This window comes from Arvicanthis niloticus, chromosome 9 (genome assembly GCF_011762505.2).
Source record: "Arvicanthis niloticus isolate mArvNil1 chromosome 9, mArvNil1.pat.X, whole genome shotgun sequence".
Lineage (NCBI taxonomy): Eukaryota > Metazoa > Chordata > Mammalia > Rodentia > Muridae > Arvicanthis > Arvicanthis niloticus.
In genome coordinates, this window is record NC_047666.1 from 79,389,016 (window position 1) to 79,410,244 (window position 21,229).

The 21,229-nt window shown below is 41.0% G+C and overlaps 1 protein-coding gene across 1 annotated transcript in view; it reads right to left on the reverse strand.

The window, feature by feature from the left end:
* The window catches only part of Gys2 (glycogen synthase 2), a 42,932-nt gene that overhangs the window by 6,539 nt on the left and 15,164 nt on the right, over nt 1–21,229 (reverse strand). The window contains exons 5-13 of the mRNA XM_034511922.2: nt 19,464–19,608; nt 18,186–18,303; nt 17,559–17,679; nt 15,182–15,288; nt 14,077–14,136; nt 12,988–13,066; nt 11,983–12,096; nt 9,579–9,705; nt 5–100 (exon numbers count right to left, since the gene is read on the reverse strand). Coding sequence (XP_034367813.1) covers nt 5–100; nt 9,579–9,705; nt 11,983–12,096; nt 12,988–13,066; nt 14,077–14,136; nt 15,182–15,288; nt 17,559–17,679; nt 18,186–18,303; nt 19,464–19,608 — 967 coding nt within the window. The remainder of the gene's footprint in view (nt 1–4; nt 101–9,578; nt 9,706–11,982; nt 12,097–12,987; nt 13,067–14,076; nt 14,137–15,181; nt 15,289–17,558; nt 17,680–18,185; nt 18,304–19,463; nt 19,609–21,229) is intronic.

Sequence of the window (21,229 nt, forward strand, 5' to 3'; positions counted from 1 at the left end):
TCACCGTATGCAGTAGGGTCAGCCACATGCTCCTGCATGAAACACCCAAAACCGGAGAGGTTTGTAGTCACACTAGGGATGCCCATCACTGTGCATTCAGCTGCCAGAGAAAGGACAAAGAACAAATGAGCTTCCAGCCTGCTCCTAATCCTCACAAGCACGTGGAGGAGAAAGGTCCTGTCTGCCTGGCTGTAACCACCTTACTCCTTGCCAGGCATGGCACTAAGCCTCAGTGACACTTGTGGCGCAGATAATCTTCAAAACCACCCTGTGAAGTTTGGCTGACATCATCCCTCTCTGACAGGTGAGAAAATTAAGACATGGGGAGTGGTTGCAGCTTGGCCACTTCCAGAATTGGGACCTAGGAAAGCGGGGATTTGAGACATCCAGTCCTGGAACTCCTGCTGGGACCTGCTGCTCTCTGCTGGCTGGGACCTGCTGCTCTCTGCTGGCTGAGCCCAGCTGGCTATTTTCTGGCTTAGTTTTGTTCTGTTCTGAGCGCTTGACTCTGCTTTGCAACTTTGGGGTTGTGGGGGGGGGGGGGTGAGCATGTGTTTGGATACAGCCAAGTTCTCTGCTACTTCAATCTCCTCAACATACAACCTGCTACTCTCTTGAGGGTGCAAGGAATTCATGCTCGAAGTCTTCTCTTACCTTTTGACCAAAACTTGATTCCTGCAAAATAGCTGCCCAGCTATCTCTAAAAATATCCTTCTTTCAAACGTAGCTACATTTTCTTTGTTCGTGTGTGTGTGTGTGTGTGTGTGTGTGTACCTGTGTGTGCACATTTGTGTAGATGCCCACATTTGATATAAAAAAAATTTCCTTAAGTGTTCTTCAACCTCATCCATTTAGGCAAGGTCTCTTCATCAACCCCAGAGCTTGCCGAGATGGCTAGCATAGGTGGCTAGCTTGCTCTGAGGACCCTCCTATCTACTTTCTCTGAGGCTGGAATTACAGGCTTATTGCTGCTCTCTTGGGGCATTTGTGGGTTTTGGGGATTTGAATGCTGGTTCTCCGGCAAGCATGGCAAACCTTTTAACTCTTGAGCCATCTCCCTAACCAATCTATATTTTAAACAAGTAATCTACATTTCTTTGATTATGGAAATAGTTTTGGTTCTTGAGAGGAGATGGGTGTAAAAGTTGTGCCTGTTATGTGTATGTGTTTCTTGGGCTTTCTCAAAGCACAATGCGAGTGTCTTAGCTTGCTATAATCTATGTTGTGCTAAACCCCATGGCCACAAGCAATGTGGAGAGGAAAGGGTATATTTCACCTTGTATCTCACAGTCCATCCTGAAGGGAATCAGGGAAGACATTCAGCAGACACCTGAATGCAGGAACTGAACCAGAGGTCTCAGAGGAACACTGTTTACTGGTTTGCTACCCATGGATGCTTTCTTTCATATACAACCCAGGCCCAGCTGCTCAGGACTGGCACCACCCACACTGGGCTGGATCCTCCCATGTCAATCATTAATCAAGAAAATTTTCCACAGACTTGGTTTACAGTCCAATCTGATAGAGATATTCTCTCAAGCAAGGTTCCCTTTTTCTAAATAACTAGCTTGTGTCAAGTTGACAAAATAAATAAATAAATAAATTAACCAGCACAGTTGGCTTTAACGAATGCTTTCTACAGTTAAAACAGCACTATTTAACATTAATATAAAATAAATTAGATATTATGTAATATGAGAAGGCTAAATTATACTACAGGAAAGATTGTTTTTCTTCAAGTTATCAGTTTAGAAAAGTTAGGAGGTGACTCGCCCTCTTTGTTGCTTCTATCAGAAGCAATATTCTCCAACCCCCAATCATTGCTATGCTCCAGCCCAGCCCTCAATTCCAGGAGATACTCCCTGCACACACACAGGCTGTGCATGCCAGAAGACTAGGACACAACTTCAGCAGACTCCCTGCTGCAGTAGAGGCCACACCATCCATGACAACTCCAGCTGCCAGTTCAGGTGGAGACTCACTACTGAATCAGAGGCCATGCAGGACTCCATAACTCTAGTCCTCGACCCAGGCAGACACTCCTTGCTTGACAAGAGACCACAGTAGCCACCAGAAGTCCAGCCCCCAACATGGGTGGAAAGCTCTGCTCCACCACAGGCCCCACAGGCTAGAAGACAAGAGAGGAAAGAGACCAAGAAACAAAATACCCCTCCAACAAAGACAAACCCAGAAATTGACACCTAGACATATAATCACCCTAAATTCAGATGTACATAATTAAAATCAGTCAGGGCAATATGTTCCCAACAGAGCCCAGCTGTACTGCTATGGGAAACTCTGAATATTCCAACACAGATGAAACATGAGACAAAATAAACCTTAAAACCAACTTTTATGAGGATGCTAGAGGAGGTTCTTGAACAAATAATGCCCTTAAAAAAATCAAGGAAAAGATATATGAAAAACTGAAGAAAATGAGTAAATCCCCTCCCTTAGAGAGAGCCAAGAAAAGCACAGTTGAAGAAAATGAATACACTGTTCAAGATATGAAAATAGAAAGAAAAGCAGTAAAGAAAACACAAACTGAGGGAATTCTGGAAATGAAAACTCCAAGGATGTGAACAGGAACTGCAAATGCAAGCATTGCCAACAGAACAGAACAGATGGAAGAGAGAATCTCAGGTGTTGAAGATACAAGAAATAGATGTATCAGTCAAAGAAAATATTACATCTAAAAATTTCCTGACATAAAACATCCATAAATCTGAGACATTATGTAAAGGCCAAACCTACAAGCGATAGAAAAAGAAAAGGACGATTCCCAGCTCAAAGCTCAGAAAATGTTTTCAACAAAATCATAGAAAAAAAAATTCTTAACCTAAAGGAGATGCCTATAAAGGTACAAGAAGCTCACAGAACACCAAATAGATTGAATCAGAGGAGAAAGTCCTCTCTACACATGATGATCAAAACATAAAACATATAGAACCGAGAAAAAATATTAAAAGATGCAAAAGAAAAGGGCCCAAGTAACAGAGACCTATTTGAAGTACACCTGACTTCTCAGTGAACACTCTAAAAGCCAGAGGGGCTTGGCCAGATGTAATGCAGTCTCTGAGACCACAGATGCCATTCCAGAATATTATTATACCCAGAAAAACTTCAATAACCATAGATGGAGAAAACAATATATTCCATGATGTAGCCAAATGTAAATAATATCTATCTACAAATCCAGCCCTACAGATGACACTACAAAGAAAATTTCAACCCAAAAATGTTAAATGCACCTATGGGAAAAAAAACAGGAAATAAACAATCTCACATTCACAAAACCAAAAGGAGGGACACACACACACACACACACACACACTACTATGAGCAACAGCAACAACAAAATAACAGGAATTAACAACATTGGTGAGATCTCATACTAACAACTTAAGAGCACACCAGAAAGCTCAAGCTGGGGGCTAAAAGTCAATAAAAGAGAAACAAAAAGAACAATACAAAAAAAATCGAAAAAACAATGAGTTGGTCTTTTGAGAAAATCAACAAGATAGACAAACCCTCATCCAAACTAACTAGAAGATAGGGAGAGAATGTCCAAATCAACAAAACCAAAGATGAAAGTGGAGCACAGCAATGACGCTGAGGGAATCCAAAAACTCTTTAGGTCATACTTCAAAAACTTGTACTTCACAAAATTAAAAAAAATTGAAACAAAATTATTAATTTTCTCAACAGAAACCACTTACCAAAGTTAAACCAAGATCAAATAAACAAGTTAAAAAGACCTATAATCCCTAAGAAAATAGACGTAGTCATGAAAAGTCTCACAAGCAGAAAAAGCCCAAGGGCAGACAGTTTTAATGCAAACTTCTACTAGGCATTCAAAGAAGAGCTACTACCAAAATTCATCAAACTATTCCACAAAATAAAAACAGAAGAAACATTGCCAAATTCATTTTATTAGGCCACAGTCATCCTGATACCTAAACCACACAAAGACTCAACAAAGAAAGAGAATTTCAGACTAATTTGAACATTGCTGCAAAAATATTCAATAAAATACTCTCAGACCAAATCCAAGAACATGTCAAAAACAGCATCCACCATAATCAAGTTGGCTTCATTCCAGAGATGCAGGGATGATTTAACATACAAAAATCTTGTTAATGTAATCCATGATATGAACAAGTTGAGAGAAAGAGGTTCATATAATTATCTCCTTAGATTAAACAAATAAAATAAAAGCCATTGACAAAATCCAACACTCTTTTATGATAAAAGTCTTGTAGAGATTATGGATACAGTGGACACACCTAAACATAATCAGGGTAATTTTCAGCAAACCTTAGCCAACAATCAAATTTAATAGAGAGAAACTCAAAACCATCAGGAGTAAGACAAGGTTGTCCATTTTTTCCATATCTATTTAATATAGTACTTGAAGTTCTAACTAGAGCAATAAGACAACTGAAGGAGATCAAGGTGATAAAATTAGAAAGGGAGAAGTGAAATGATCACAATTTGCAGATATAATAGTACACAGAAGCAACCCCACAATTTTTATCATAGAACTTCTACAATTGATAAACACCTTCAGCAAAGTGGCTAGATAAAGATTAACTCGAGTAATCCGTAGCCTTCCTATATACAAATGAAAAATGTACTAAGGGAAAAAAATCAGGGAAAAAACACCCTTCACAATAGCCACAAACAATATAAAATATCACGGAGTGACCCTAACCAAGCCAAGTGAAAGAGTTGCATGACAAAAACTTAAAGTCTTTGAAGAAAGAAATTGAAGAAGATAACAGAAGATGGAAAGATCTACCGTGCTCATGGATTGGTAGGATTAACAGAAAAACAAAACAAAACAAAACAAAACAAAAACCCACCCATCCTACCAAAAGCAATATACCAACAGAACACAATTCCCATCAAAATTCCAACACCATTCTATACAGACCTAAGAAGGACAATACTCAAATTCATATGGAAAAACAAAATCAACAAAACCAACCAAACAAACAAAGGATAGCTAAAAGAATCCTGAACAATAAAGAACTTCCAGAGGTATCACCATCTCTGATTTCAAACTGTCCTACCGAGCCATAGTAATTTAAAAAAACACATAATATTGGCATAAAAACAAACACACTGATCAATGGAATTGAATTGAAGTCCCATATGTAAATCCACACATCTATGGACACCTGAGTTTTGATAAATACAGCCAGAAATACACAATGATTAAAAAAAAAAAAAAAAAACTTCAACAAATGGTGCTGGTCTGACTGGATATCAGGATGTAGAAGAATTCAAATAGATTCATACTTATCACTCTGCACAAAACTCAATTCCAAGTGGGTCAAAGACTTCAACATAAAACCAGACACACTGAACCTGATAGAAAAGGAAGTATTAATAGCCTCAAACACATTTGCACAGGAAATGACTTTCTAAACAGAACATCAATAGCATAGGCACGAACATCAACAATTAATACATGGGAACTTATGAAACTGGAAAGTCTTCTATAAGGCAAGGATATTTGTCAATAGGACAAAATGGGAAATGATTTTTACTTTTCCACATCTGATAGATGGCTAATATCCAAAATATAAAAAGAACTCAAGAAAGTAGACATCAGCAAACCAAATAATCCAATTAAAAAATGGGATAAAGATCTAAACAGAGAATTCTCAAAAAGAAATCTCAAATAGCTGGGAAGCTCTTAAAGAAATATTCAACATCCTTAGCCATCAGGGAACTGCAAATCAAAACTCCTTTGAGATTCCCGTCTTACACCTGTCAGAATGGTTTAAGACCCCCAGAAGGGAGGACCTCACGAAAGCCTCAGAAATTCATGGCCACCCAATAACTCACAAGACACCGAACTTGATGCAATCAGCAAGAGGTATATTTCGATCAGCATGCTGAGGTCAAGACCCGTAACCCACACAGGGGCAGTGGGGTCTGACCTCAGGGCTTTGGAGACAGAGGGAATTTAAAGGAAAAAAACCACAACCTGGGGAGGGGGGAGGAACCTCAACCCAGGGGGAGTGAGGGGAGTCATTGGGAAGCACCTGTGGAAAGTAACAGTCCACTATTCAGTTTGTGACAGGGTTCAAGGAACAGTCATGGGGAACATTTTGTATAGGCTATTCTCAAGAGCCTATTCCTATTCAACCATCTATCTTGTGGTCAGCCAAGTTCCTGAAACACAGAGCTCATGACCAAGCTGACCCGCACTCTTGATTCCCCTCAGCCTGCTAGGAGTTTTTGAAAATTTTTAACCCTTTCAATGGCTAAGGTCAAAAGCACAAGTGACAGCTCCTGCTGGCAAGGATATGGAACAAGAAGAACACTCCTCCATTTCAGATAGGAGTAAAAATTTGCACAGCCACTATAGAGATCATTATGCCCGTTCCTCAGAATATTGGGTATCGATCTACCTCAAGACCCAGCTATACCCTTCTCAGGCATATATCTAAAAGATGTTTTATCCCACCACAAAGACACTTGCTCAACATAGCAGCCTTATTCATAATAGCCAGAGATTGGAAATAACCTAGATGCCCCTCAGCCAAAGAATGGATGAAGAAAATGTAGTACATTTACACAATGGAATGTTAGCTCTTAAAAAAAAAAAGACAGCATGAAATTTGAAGACACATAGATGGAACTAGAAAAAAAATCATCTTAAGTGAGGCAACCCATACCCAGAAAGACAGACAGACATATGTACTCACTTATAAGTGGATATTAGCTGTTAACTAAAGAATAATTATGCTGAAATCCACAGAGCCAGAAAGGCTAAGTAACATAGAGGGCTCTAGGGTGGATAGATGAATCTCTTTGGTAAAAGAAAATGTAATAGATTATGTGGGTGGACTGGGGGCACCTGGGGATGAGAACATGAAGGATCAGGTTGGGGTAGGGAATAAAAAAGGGAGAGGAAAGGGAAAGATGATTGGAATGTGGGGGCATTTGAGAGCAATGTGGGTACCTAGTGCAGTGGAAACTTCCTGAAACCTATGAGGGTAACCCTAGTGAGGACTTCTAGTGATGCAGGATATGGGACCTGAACCAGCCATCTTCTATAAGCTGGTAGGCATCCGGTGGTGGGACTGGGACAACACACACACACAAAACTTTCACACAACCTGTCTTGCCTGCAAGATGTGTTGGGGCAATGGTGACTCAGATTTGTGGGAGTGGACAGTCAGTAACCGGTCCACTCCAGGAGAGGAAGCCTACGCCTGACACTGCCTAGATAGCTAGATTCAGAGAACTGGATGCCCCAGAGTCCTAGGGAAAAACCAAACACAACTGTCCAAAAATAAATAAGTAGATATAATAACAGTCAATGAAATGGTTCCTAATGATATTCTGCTGTACTCAAAGAATCGGTGCCTAGCCCAATTGTCATCAGAGACACTTCTTCCACCACCTGGTTGGAACAGATGCAGAAACCCACAGACAAACATTAGGCAGAGCTCAGAGAAAACCCTGAAGAACAAGAGGAGGAAGATTTGTAAGAACCAGAGAGGTTGTAGATACAAGGAGAACACAGCCCACAGAATCAACTAAGCAGGGCTCTTAGGAGCTCATAGAGACTGAAGCAGCCACCACAGAGCCTGTATGGGTCTCACCTAGGTTCTCTGCATTTACGTTGTGGTTGTTAATCTTGGAATTTTCGAGGCACTTTTAAGAGTGGGAGTGGGAGCTGTCTCTGACTCTTTTGCCTACTCTTAGGACCCTTTTCTTCCTACTGATTTGCCATGTCCAACCTCAATATGAGAGTTTGTGCCTAGTCTTACTGTATCTTGTTTATTGTATCTTGTTATGCCATGCTTGGTTAATATCCTTAGGAGACCTTCTTCTTTGGCGGGGAGGTGTTGGGGAATGAAGAAGCAGTGGATTTAGAGAAAGCAGAGATGGGGAGAATTGGGATTAGTGGAAGGAAGAGAGGCTTGGGCCAGAATGTATTTCACAAAAGAAGAAAAAAAGAAAAAGAAAAAATGTAGAAGTAACACCAACTTTTAGAACTATGGGGGAGAAATAAAAAACTAGGTAGATGCATTTTTGTGTCAACTTTCAAGAAGTAGTCATATTTACTCTGTTAAAGTTTTGATAATTTTTTACTCTATAGCTTGCTCATTCCAGTACTATGGAATCCGTGTGCTGTGATCTGATGGTAGTGAAGCAGCAGATGAGAAAGTGGCAGCGCAGGGCCTCTCTGCTGCTCACGCTCTGAGGGTTACAGGATTCTCTCCTTAGAGAATTATAGATTCTGTACTGAAATTCTGGAAAGAAAGTATAGTCCAGGAATCTGGGGTGATATTTCTGTGGTTAAGAGCACAAGCTTCTCTTTCAGAGGACCTGGGTGGAGTTCCCAGCATCCACATGGTGGCTCACAACCATCTGTAACCCCAATTCCAGAAATACCTGATGGCAGGCATGTCATGCATGTGCTATGAGCATACATACATGCAGATAAAACAACTCTACTCATGAAAATTTTAAATGTAAAGGCATTGTGAAAGTTTTCTTAATAATCATTTCCCTTTTACCTGGCCTCTGATGTCCCTTGACCTGTAGTGAATAATATTTTTTATCATTTTTTAAAAATAAGTGCAATTGTACCTAAATCAGGAAGAGTATCTCTTATTACTAATATGACACAAGAAAGTAATTACCTTGTTCTTTCCCTCTGGAATACAGGCAAAATGTATAACTTGAATTTATTGTTTATTTTGTGGTGCTGGGCCTTGTGTATTATCAGTACATGTTTTATCACTGAGCTGTGAGTCTAACCCATGTTTCTCTTTTAATGAGATGCTTCAGTACAAATGCAAACCCATCACTCTTGTTGCTAATAGTAACCATACTAGTTAAGGACCAGAAAAGAAAAATGACAAAGAGTAGATTTGAGAATACACTATCGATAACAACAACAACAACAACAACAACAACAACGAGATGGCAGAGTTTCTGAATGCAGAATAGCATTGGCTACAATATCTTACCCAACACCAGACTCACGCTCCTCAACTACCTGTCTTTTGAAAGACAAAGATGTGGAAGGGCTTTCAGGGCCAACTTTTGTTTTACAAAATTGATTTAAATGTTTAAAATGTGTTCTTCTGAAATAGCTTGTAGAAAGCCATATGGTAAGACTTCCAACTTTTATACTCCCTCTATACGTTTGTTTCCCACTTCGCATTAATGAAATCTGTAGAGATAACTAAACAGTTTACAATCCTCATAAAACACATCCTCATGCTCCTCTTTGGAGCACAGTGAGGCACCTGGCTGGCTACCCTCCTTAGAAGGCAGCAAATTCCTCTGTGGTAGATTCACCCAGGTGGTGTCCCTGTTCTTAAGTTAGAATCTGCAAAGCATCAAATTGACCCCTGAAATGGATCTAGTCCAAATCACTTTCAAACAAACCGAGAACAAAGCCACCATAGAAATTTTCAATCAATTTTAACATCACACACACACACACACACACACACACACACACACACACACACACACACTTGAAATAGCATTCAACCAAATCAGAATTTGCCCACAGCCTACAAATACATATCACATACCTGGTGTGTAACCCCAGGGTTCATAGTATGATGGAAACACCCCAAGGTGACAACCTCGGACAAACTCTTCATAATCCATGGGTAGCAGGGGGCTGGTGGAAGACAGGAATTCTGGGTGTAAAATCACCTAAAAAAAAAAAAAAAGTTTTGATGAAGAAAATAAAGCAAAAAAAAAAAAAAAAAATTCCCTACACTTTGCTTATTTCAGTACTAGAGAGTCTTGTGTTTGTACGTTCAGGGATAGAGGGAAAGATAAATTGTAAAGAACGTGGCCTCTGCTTCCCTCCTCCCTCCATTCTGTAGCTCGAACTCTGCTCTGGACACTTAACATTGCCCTCAGCTCCACATCCTGAATCACAGGGTAAAGAGTCAGCACACATGCTCTGCTTTCACGTTAAACTAGACGCCCAAGCCCTCTCCAGACTTATCCCCCAATGACTGTTATATTTGGTTCTCCATTCACCGACCTCTGTCTTATTTGTCAGTTTGCTCCCAGCTTGACCAGGAAAGAGGGGATGGGTCACCCATGCATGAGCTTGCTGAGGGAACCAAGGCTCAGGGGAGGGACATTTCAGAACACTCACATCCAGATTCAACTTGACATCCCCTCTCACTTAGAGGCAGTTGCCTCCTACCACTTTTGCTTTTATTCCTCAAGGTTTTCTAGTCTGCACAACAACTGGAGTGTCCTGTGAAGATGGTATTCATGACTCTGCTTGGAAAGTCACATGTGACTCAAAGAAAACTGCCACCCATGTGCACGAAGGCCTGGTGCAGCAGCGTGATGGTGTTCATGAACCAGTACGTCAAAGAGTTAAGTACCTACTTGTCATGTAGAATATCATAACTATACAACAGTCTGGAAAAGAAAGAGTTATCAGGCGTTACCGACTACTCCTGCACGACTACCGCAGTGGAGCATGCGCAGAGCACAAAGCGTGTTTAGAAAAGCAACTCTGAGTGTTCACTACACATCATTGTCTAGTTGTCTACACTTAGAGTGACGCCCAGATGATCCGAATACAGAGGATAAATCGGGAGGGATAGCAATGTACCAACTGAGACTCATCAGTTGTAGCAAACGAACTGTACCACTGATGCTGTGACAGAGAGGGGTGGTGCCTGGGCGGGACACCCAGCAAATGGAAATTGAAAAGTGGCTCTGGAATTAAACGTTACTCAAGTGTACACACGGGACTCAGAAGACGGAGGGATGCATAAAGTGCCGGCTGCACAAGCGTGCAGAACCTATGTAGAAACCAGGCAGTGGGAGTGAAGAGGTGGATCAGCGGTTAAGAGCACTAATTAATCTACCAGAGAAACTGGGTTCGAGTCCCAGTACCCATATGGCAGCTCACAACTGTAGTTCCAGTTTCAGAATACCTGGTGCCTTCCTATGGCCTCTTTGGGTACCAGGAATACATGTGGTGCACACACATATGTGCAGGCAAGCATTCATGCACATAAAATTATAATAAATCATCATCATACAAATATAAATTGTTATAGTAAACACACCGCAGGACCAGCAAGGTGGCTCATCAGGTACAGGAACTTATCACTAAGCTTGACAACATGAGTTTGATCTCCGGAAACCAAAGGTGGTCATAGAGAGCTGGCTCCCACAAATTGACCTCTGGCCTTTTCATGAATGCCATGGCACATCCCCTACCCCACTCAAAACAAATTAAATGAATAGATATAACTCTAAATAGATATAACTCTATGAATGAATAGATGTAACTCTAAAATAAAATGCATAAACAAAACAAAAAACATGTCAAAATGTAACTCATATCAGTTTTAGAATATATTTTGATGATTAAAATTTAGGTATTTTTTCCTGAGTTTTCTGATAACACTGTGCAATTAAAATGAATGTTAGGATTAAAACTCAGAGTTACCCAGTATCTAAGCATATTCTAATTACCTAAAACAAGAAGCAGAATTCATTTTTCTTTACAAGGGTTTACATTTTCTCTGGAAGATGTTAAAACAGTTAAGAGCTTGGTGTAATAAACTCCCTCCCAAGTACATGCTATGTGACTCGTGTGTGTGTGTGTGTGTGTGTGTGTGTATGGTGCTATGTGTTCTTCTGGGTGCCTGTGCGTGTTGATGTCCCTGAATCAACTCTGGGTGTTGTTTCTAAAGAGCTCTTCGTATCACTTTTTGAGGTAGGGTCCTGCTTTAGCCCAGAGCTCATCCATTAACCTAGGCTGGCGTGCTCATAGGCTCTGGAGAGCCCCTGGATTCCCCTGAAGGCTGGATTACAAGTGCATGCCACTAGGGCAAGCTGTGGCCTCCGGTTCTCACGCTTGTAAAGCCAGCACTTTACCAACTGAGCCTTTGTTTCAGCCTACTCTGCATGACTCTGAAGCAGTCCAAGCAAACCAATTAGCTGTACCTTGACTCTGTCTGCACGGTTGTTGAAAAGCCCAATTCGTCTAATGGTGCTGAGGATGGGATCCGTGGAATCATCGATCATATTGTGAGTGGTCACAGGAGGCAAAGACTGTCTCTGAAGGAACAGAGGGAAGAAAGCGTCCATGGTGAAAAGCATCGGTAAGTGTGACTCATTTCTGCAAAAGGCCGTGATATTTCATGCACCCTGTCTGTACTCAGCCTCTGAGACGAAGCTAGTTAACATGACTAAGCTTTGTGTGTTTCAGAGGAAGAGAAAGAGTTCTAGAACTTTCTTCGCAGACCATGAACAGAAAGCTGTTCCTTCCTTGCAGTGACTGTATGAAAGGCTCGAGCATCGTGATTACTTCTGGATTTACCTAGAATGTGAAGGCACTTTGGAATCTTCATGCAAGATGAATGTGACTCATTGGAATCGTCTAGCTGTTAACACACTGCTAACAGAGGACTCCCATGCATGTCTAGTATGCTACATTACACTTTAAAATAACAATCCCATTCCGCTGAGAAGCGCGGGTGTTTTCTCAACTGTGGTGTGGATTCTGCGCTTTTGGAGATTGTCATAAGATTCTCTGTTATAATGGACTCAGCTTTTCAACTGAGTATATTGGTTCGACAATTTTAAAAAGAACCCCCCTAGAAACAACTCATAAAAGCACAGACAAAATTATTCCAGTGGATTTTTTTTCTGGGTAGGTAAAATGGCTCAGTAGTTAAAGGTTCTTGCTAACAAGCTGACAATTTAAGTCCCATCTTTGGGACCCATGGTGAAAGAGAGAATATAAGTTCTTCAAGTTGTCCTCTGGTTCCCACAAGGCCACCCGTTCCACAACCACCAATGAAAATAGAATGAAAAGAGAATATCTTTTTCAACTCTCAGATTTGAAGTTTTCTAATTTAGTACATTTCTTTACACGAATAAAGACAATATTGCCTAGATTGATTTTAATGATCATGGGAGATGGTGAGTACTTTAAATTTTTCTTACCTGAGTTGAAAAAATGGCTCTTTTCATAATTGTTAAGTCATCTCGATCCAAAATACTATTCATGTCAGGAATTTCTCCTCTGTGATGAAAACAGTATTAAAAATAAAAATGGCTGGAACTAGTTAAGTGCTTTCTAGTTGTCCGGCATACATAGTTCATTTATTGTAATAATGCTATTTACTAAGGTGTTAACATAGATTTACTATACAAATATCTATCATGCGCTTATCACATTACGTCAATATATATTGGAACTCCAAAGCTCCCTCAGTCTCAAACTGATGTATTAATGAGTTCTTCCCTGGATAAGAATCTGTGTTCACATGCACCCATGGTCTCCTATGCACAAGCTTCTTACTGATATTGTCTAACAAAAGATACAATGCTTTTATTCATATGACATGACATCTTCAAAGGCTGCAAATTCCATTATGTTTGGAACAAAATGCATGTAAGTATCTAAATTGTGGCCTGTGAATGGTGAAGCCCTAAATGTCAATGTGTACTTTGTTCTACCCGCAATGGTTCTCAACCTTTCTTAACCTTCCTGATGCTTTAATATAATTCTTCATGCTGTGGTTTCCTCCAACCATAAATTATTTGCATTACTATGTCAAACTGTAATTTTCTTACTGTTATGAATCATAATGTAAATATCTGATATGTAGGACATTTTATGTGTAACCCTGTGATAGGGTCACTCAGCTCCCAAAGGGCCTGTGATGGCCAGGGAGTGGCACAATTGAGGGTGTGGCCCTGTTGGAGTGGGTGTGGTCTTGTTGGAGTAGGTGTGTCACTGTGGTCATTGGCTTTAAGACCCTCATCCTAGCTGCTTGGAAGTTAGTATTCTGCTAACAGCCTTCAGCTAAAGATGTAGAACTCTCAACTCCTCCTGCATCATGCCTGCCCCAATGCTTCCATGCTCCCACCTTGATAATGGACTGACCCTCTGAACCTGTAAGCCAGCCCCAACTAAATGTTGTCCTTTCTAAGACTTGCATTGGTCATGGTGTCTGTTCACAGCAGCAAAACCCTAACTTAGACAGGGTCCAAGTCCCTCAAGGTTAAGAATAGCTGTTAAGTGCTTACCTTAATAACCCATCATAGAGTTTCTTCCCAAACTTTTCTTTCATACAATGCACAGTGTCCCTGTTTGACACAGAGATTTCTAATTCAGAAGTAATCATAACTTTTCATATTCATCTGTGAGTGTTTGAAGGAAAATGGCTCGCATAGGCTCATATCTTTGAATGCTTGGTCCCCAGTTGGTGAAACTGTTTGGGAAGGATTAAGAGGTGTGGCCTGGTAGAGGAGGTAAGTCATTGGGGTGGGCTCTGAGGTGTCAAAATGCCCAAGCAATCCCTAGTTAGCTTTTTCTGCCTCATGCTTGTGGATCAGCTAATGCTCCAGCACCATGCCTGCCTGCTGCCATGCTCCCCGACAATGATGGACACGGACTCCTCTGCTACTGTGAATGCTTAATTAAAGTTTTCCTTTATAAGTTGTCTTGGTCATGGTGCTTTGTCACAGCCATAGAAAGGTAACTAAGACATCATCTGCTGTGAAGGTGCTGTTGTCTCATTATCATTTGAAATTACAAATCTTTTAAAATATAGTCTCTCCTAGTATTTCCCTACTGGCCAATTTAGCTTGCTTGGAAAAGATCCAGGACTAAAGCTTGGACAAAACACTTGACAGCCCAGAGAGTTGGAATTCTGCTTTGCATGAAGTAACTGGGGATGGCTGAGAATTCTTTTTCGCTCGAGGTAACTGGGGATGGTTGAGAGTGTGAAGGGTCAGTGAATGGAGGTATAGACAGAGCAAGTTGGTGAAATGTTGGCTGTGTGATCTGGGCTGAATGTAGAGGGAGTGAGTCATTACACTCATCTCCTTGCTTTGGAATACATTTTACTTCTTCTCTGTAAAATATATCCAGCCCAACCTTGAAACCCACATATAGGTACTTGCTCATTCTGTGGTTGTTTGTTAGGAAGTTTTCCTAGTAACATGGTTTTCCACCACACTACAGGCACTGCACAGTCTAACATAGCAGCTAGCACCAGGAGAACAACACCATATTCATGCTGCAATCATCAAGGAAGAAATGAAGTTCCAGGACACAGCTCAGAGGTCGCACACTTAGGCAAAACTCCCTTCACGTGTGGCCTGAGGAGGCTGACAAACGTGAGATTACCACAGCTGTTTCCGCACTGCCTGGCCCTTCAGGGTTTCCACGTTGAAGTTGTTTGTCTTGGCAGGCATGATGAAAAACACTACCACGGTGACGTTGCTCTTATGCATCTGAGGAGGGTTAGAAAAAACAGCAGCGTCACCTACCAAAGATCAAAACACACTGGCATGTGAACCTTAAACCTGGAAAACTGTTTTCACGTGTCGTGGGAGAGAGAGTACGCTGGCCTGGGAGCCAGCGAATGAGGATAGATGTCTTCTCTAGAGTTTTCAGTTTTAATTGAAACTGACTTCCTGTCAGGACTTGTCAGCAGTGAATATCTCCAGGTGTTGGCCATTTAAGAGAGACAATAATGACTACTCATATCATTGTATTTTCCTGTGGTTTAAACACACACACACACACACACACACACACACACACACACGGCCTGATTTTAAAAAATTGAAATACCTTCTTTAAAAGTTCAGATTCAAAATTTAATGAGGATTTATTTCTAATTCATCTTTTCCTAACTCTTTCTAATTTTACTCATACTGATTTGTTCAGATGGTTTTTCTTTTTAACATGTTTCTACTTCGTGTCTAGATCATCCATGTGATGCATTTTGGCTCTTAGGCTTCGAGTTAAGGGACAATTTCATGCTTTAGATGTTGCTTAGATATAGCAGACACTTTTAGATATAGCTGGAGCACTTTAAATACATAGCTGACCTCAGTCCTTAAAACCAATCATACACAATAGATGCAGTTAAGGAAGTGTGGTATGTGTAATATTTTATCTGAGTGCCTATAACCTGTTAGGAGCAAAATTGATATTTACACTGGTATATTTTTAAACATCTGAAGTCTATGCTTTCTTATTTTTTCCTACAAATGCCAAAACTTAGCATTTCTCACAGGGCAACAACAGAGCAAGCAGCTTTGGAATAAAAGCATACACTCAATTAAAACTGTGAACATATGGATGTCCTTACTTTCTGAAATGAAATGTCCTGAGTTTGGGTCATCTTTCCATCAATTGTGTGGTCTCTGCCTTCTAAAACCTGACAGTGCATTTAGGAAATCTATAAAAGTCATAAGATGTGAAGTTTACCGTAGGTGGCAGCCTACGCACTATCAAAGAAATTACATATTGAGCATTTTAATTTCTCCATTATAATTATCTTTTTCTCTAACTTAATAAAAATGGGTTTGTTTACTTCACATCTACGAGTAAAGTGAACATTTAATAACTGTGTGGATGGATTTATTAATAATGATCCCAAACATGAAACGTGTTTGATACAATTATAAGCCTATTTACAAAGCATGCTTTATGGATATATTCCAGGAAATATGAAAAAGATTATGAAAGAATAATCCTTTCACTTTAATCTCTTGGCAGATGGGACTATTACTAACTACCTTCTTAAACTGCAGTTTTAGGAAATCTTTCAGAATAATGGGTATAACATCTTTCCTTCCTCACTTCCACCCTCCCTCCCTGTTTTTCCTTCTCTCTCTCTCTCTCTCTCTCTCTCTCTCTCCTGACATGGTTTCTCTGTATAGCCCTGGCTGTCCTGGAACTCACTTCATAGACCAGGCTGGCCTTGAACTCAAGAGATACAGCTGCCTCTGCTTCCCCAGTGCTAGGATTAAAGGCGTGCACCACCACAGTTTATATTTGGTTTCTAATAAATGATACATGGCTCACAGTTTGCTTGACTTTGCTGTATCTGCCTTTCAGCAAACTCCCATCAAGGAAAGAACCATTAAAATGACTTTCTAACATACCACACACATGGTGTGACATTCTCATTAAGACGAGTACTTTAAAACATAGACAGCCAGGCGGTGGTGGCACATGTCTTTATTCCCAGCACTTGGGAGGCAGAGGCAGATGGATTTCTGAGTTTGAGGCCAGCCTGGTCTACAGAGTGAGTTCCAGGACAGCCAGGGCTACACAGAGAAACCCTGTCTCGAAAAACCAAAAAAAAAAAAAAAACAAAAAAACAAAAAAACAAAAAAAAAACAAACAAAACAAACAAACAAAAAAACCATAGACAAAGATGCATTCGAGTGACATATGACTTCAATATGTAAATTGAGTGGGCAGAGTCGTCTCCAGAATGATGTTGTTATTTTAAATGTTTTGTTACATCTGAGCTGGGCTCAGAGGAAAGCTTCTGGGAGTCTGCTTTCTCTTTCCATCATGTGGGTTCTTGGCATGGAAATCAGACTCCGTAGCAAACACCTTTACTGGCTGATCCATTTCACCTGCCCAAGGTTATCATCTTAAGACTTCAAAATCAAACATCCTCTTGAAAGCTAGTTCTTCACACCCCACAGCAGAAAGACCTTTTCCTAGAACCTTGTGCCTCAGCTCAGAGCTTTCTTACCCTTAGGAGGAAGTTGAGCCTGGATAAGGATTCCAGGAAGATGTCTGCTCCTTTGTTTGAGAACTCATACCTCCCAGCAATGAAAAGAAATAAGGTCTTTTCAAGATCGAAGTCCAAGTGACTGAAACCAAACAAAGCAATTGCTGATAAAACACAACAACAACAACAACAGTAAAATCCACAGGAACAAGTCTGTGCAGAAGGGGGCAGGGGAAAGCGAAGCATTTGTAATACTGTTCGGAAACATCTTGAAAAAGAAGTGTGTGTGTGTGTGTGTGTGTATGTGTGTGTGTGTGCAAATGTGTGTATGTGTGTGTGTATGTGTGTGTGTGCATGTGTGTGTATGTGTGTGTGTATGTGTGTGTGCATGTATGTGTGTGCATGTGTGGATGTGTGTGTGGATGTGTGTGGATGTGTGTGCGTGTGTGCATGTAAACTCCCTTGGAGGTCAGAGGAGTTCATCAGAAAGACCTCTCTCCCCATGCTAGACTTACGAGTGGTTATGAGCCTCCCAATATGGATGCTAGGCACCTAGCTCTAGTTCTCCACAGGGGGAGCTCGCGTTCTTATCGCCTGAGCTACCTCTGTAGCCTCGGTGCTTATGTTTCTGAATAAAGGAAAACATACCCGTAGAAATGACCTCGAACAAAATCCTGTATTCTGGCCTTGTACATGGCATGGAGATTTTGGAATTCATGCACTGCAGAAAACCTCTTAACATTCAAGCCATTTGGAGTCACTACATCTGGAAAAACAGAATAAAACTGTGGCAACTCTTTCCTGAGTAGTAATGCACCCTCTCTGTCGCCTTTAATACCAGGAGTTGTAATAAACAAATTAATAAATAAGTAAATAAATAAATAAACCTCTGAATTTGGTAGTTTCTTTAAAAGGCAATTTTCAGTTAGTGAAAGGGTAAGCACAAGCGCCTAGGGGGTATGAAGTAGCTGTGGTTTAAAAAGTCAGAGAGGGAGGAAGGGAAACAGGGAGTGAGGGGGAAGGGAGGGGGAGGAGGAGGGAGAAGGAGGAGGGGATGGGGAAGGGGAGGAGAGGGGGAGGAGGAGGGAGAAGGAGGAGGGGATGGGGAAGGGGAGGAGAGGGGGAGGAGGAGGGAGAAGGAGGAGGAGATGGGGAAGGGAAGGAGAGGAGGAGGGAGAGGGGAGGGGGAAAGGGGAGGGAGAAAGCCCAAAGCATGTGGTGCATAATCTCAAAGAGGGGCACTATGGACAGAGAGATCAACAGAGAAATGAGAAATGAGGTCACTGTTAGCCAGGGAACGTGGAAATGAGTCTGCATTGGTTGGGTTCTGTCAGTTTACTAGCAAATCTGGGAAGGGAGAATCACAATTGAGACAATCCCTGTGTAAGATCGGTCTATAGGCAACTCTGAGGTGCACTGTCTTGATCAGTGATTGACATGAGAAGGCCCAGCCCCCTGTGAGTTGGGCCACCTCTGGGCTGTCGGGTAGTGTAAGAAAGCAGGCTGAGCAAGCCAGGAGGAGCAAGCCGGTAAGCAGCATTTCTCCATGACCTCTGCTTCAGTTCCTCCCTTTCCTGACTTCCCTTAATGATGGACTGTGAGTGACCGGGACACGGAAGCTGAAACAAATCCTTTCCTCCCCAAGTTGCTTTGGTCCTGGTGTTCATCACAGCAGAGTCTGAGACAACCCCAAATCCGAAAGAAAATTGGGAAAGAAAAAGAATGCGTCCCATTCATCATGCTGCCACTGTCTGTCCTCGGGCTCTTATTTTTCACTTGTTTTTTTGTTTTATTTGACAAAGCTTATTTATTTCTTGAAGACCCCAAGTGGTATCTGACAACTACGAAACCGCAGGAGAGATCACGGCCATTAAGCAAGGGTGCGGCATGTGTTAGGGTGGCAAACCCAGCCTCCTCCGTCATTACCAGGCTTCCTCTTCAGCATATGCTCCGCCTCGATGGCTGTGATTTCTGACACTGTGGTGAACACATGCGCACAGTGCACGGAAGCCCGCTCCATGCAGTAGCGGTGATAAATCTGCCTCTCCCCGGCCTCTTTGTCTATGTCGAACTGTTGAAGACAAACACACGTTCCTTACATGACCCTCTCCACAAACCAAGGTTTTTCTCAGAGCTGAATGAAGTTGTAAAAACCCCACTAAAGGACTAGTGGATTTTGAGCCACTTGCTAGAGTATAAAATTGGTATTTTTAAAAGCACTGTTCTTCACTTCATGTCTTACAAACGGCTATTTCATCACCTATAAAATTTTGATATTTGTTACATGTTTTCTTATCCGACAGTTTATAAGAGTAAGGATAATTTTAACCTCCAAGGATTTTTACATTTTTCCCATAAACAGTGAAGCATAAAATAAAATTTAAAAAGGTTATTAAAACAAAAGTGGGGCTGGACAATGGCTCCACAGTTAAGAGGACTGGCTGGTCTCTTGGAGCTCGAAGGTTTGATTCCTAGCACCCAGTGCAGCTCACAACCATCTGTAACTCCATTTCCAGCAGACCAATGCCCTCTTCTGGCCTCAGACAGCACCAGGGACACACATGATGCACAGACACACATACAGGCAGAACACCTGCATACATAAAATTAAATCAAACATTAAAAAAAATATAAAACGAAGCTGACAATAATCTTGACCCTGAAAAATTGGGTAATTATTATCCTACTTAATCTTTTGAGAGAGAAAAAGTTGAGTGATTTCTTTTTTCTTGGTTACATACTCCTTCCAAGTTAATTTTAAAAAAAGGGCATGCTCATCTTAAAGAGAAAATATGTCGGATTATGGCCTCATCTGTCCTTTTGTTTTGGTTTGGTTTTGTCTTTGGTTTGCTTGTTTGTCTGTTTTTGTTTTTTCCAAGAAAGGGTTTCTCTGTACAGCCTTGGCTATCTTGTAACTCACTCTGTGGACTGGGCTGGCCTCCAACTCAGAGAGAATTGAATGCCTCTGCCTCCCTAGTGCTGGATTTAAAGGCATGTGCCACCGCCGCCTGGCTTGGTATCATGGTTTTACTCTATTTTTATGGGATTTCATAGCACATTCAAGATATTTTTAGCTAGTAAACAACAAACAAACAAACAAACAAACCCCCAGAAATTAAATCCTTAATGAGCCCATAAATGCCCGGAATTCATTCATTTTACTCATCTGGTGTCACATCTCACAAGGCTTCCTGTGACACCGGCAGTGTCTAAAGGAAAATCAGACCAGTGTGTACCCAGAGCCACTGGATGTGATGTCTTCAGCAGTGTTCACCGCCATGTTTAATCCTCATAAAACTCACTCAAGCACTCTGTCTTCATATTATAGGAAGGGAAACAAAACCTTCCAGACATCAGAAAACTTGCCCAAGGTCACATTTATATAAATGTCTTAGTTGAGGTGTATAATTTGATATATTTAAATATTGCCTAAATCTATGTCTAGTGTGAGCACAGGATCTCCTGCTGTAAAAATATGCTTGTAAGTTCAACTCAAAGGCTGATTTTTGACTACTTGTTATCCACAGTGGCTGGCACAACACTCCACAAGAATAATGATCTTGAACATATACATATCATATATCCGAATATACTTGAGATATGTAACCATCGTTAAAGGCGTAATGATGTAACTATTACCCTCAATCAAAAGGTTTGTTGTAATCTATCTGTGCACTATAATGTGTCTGTTC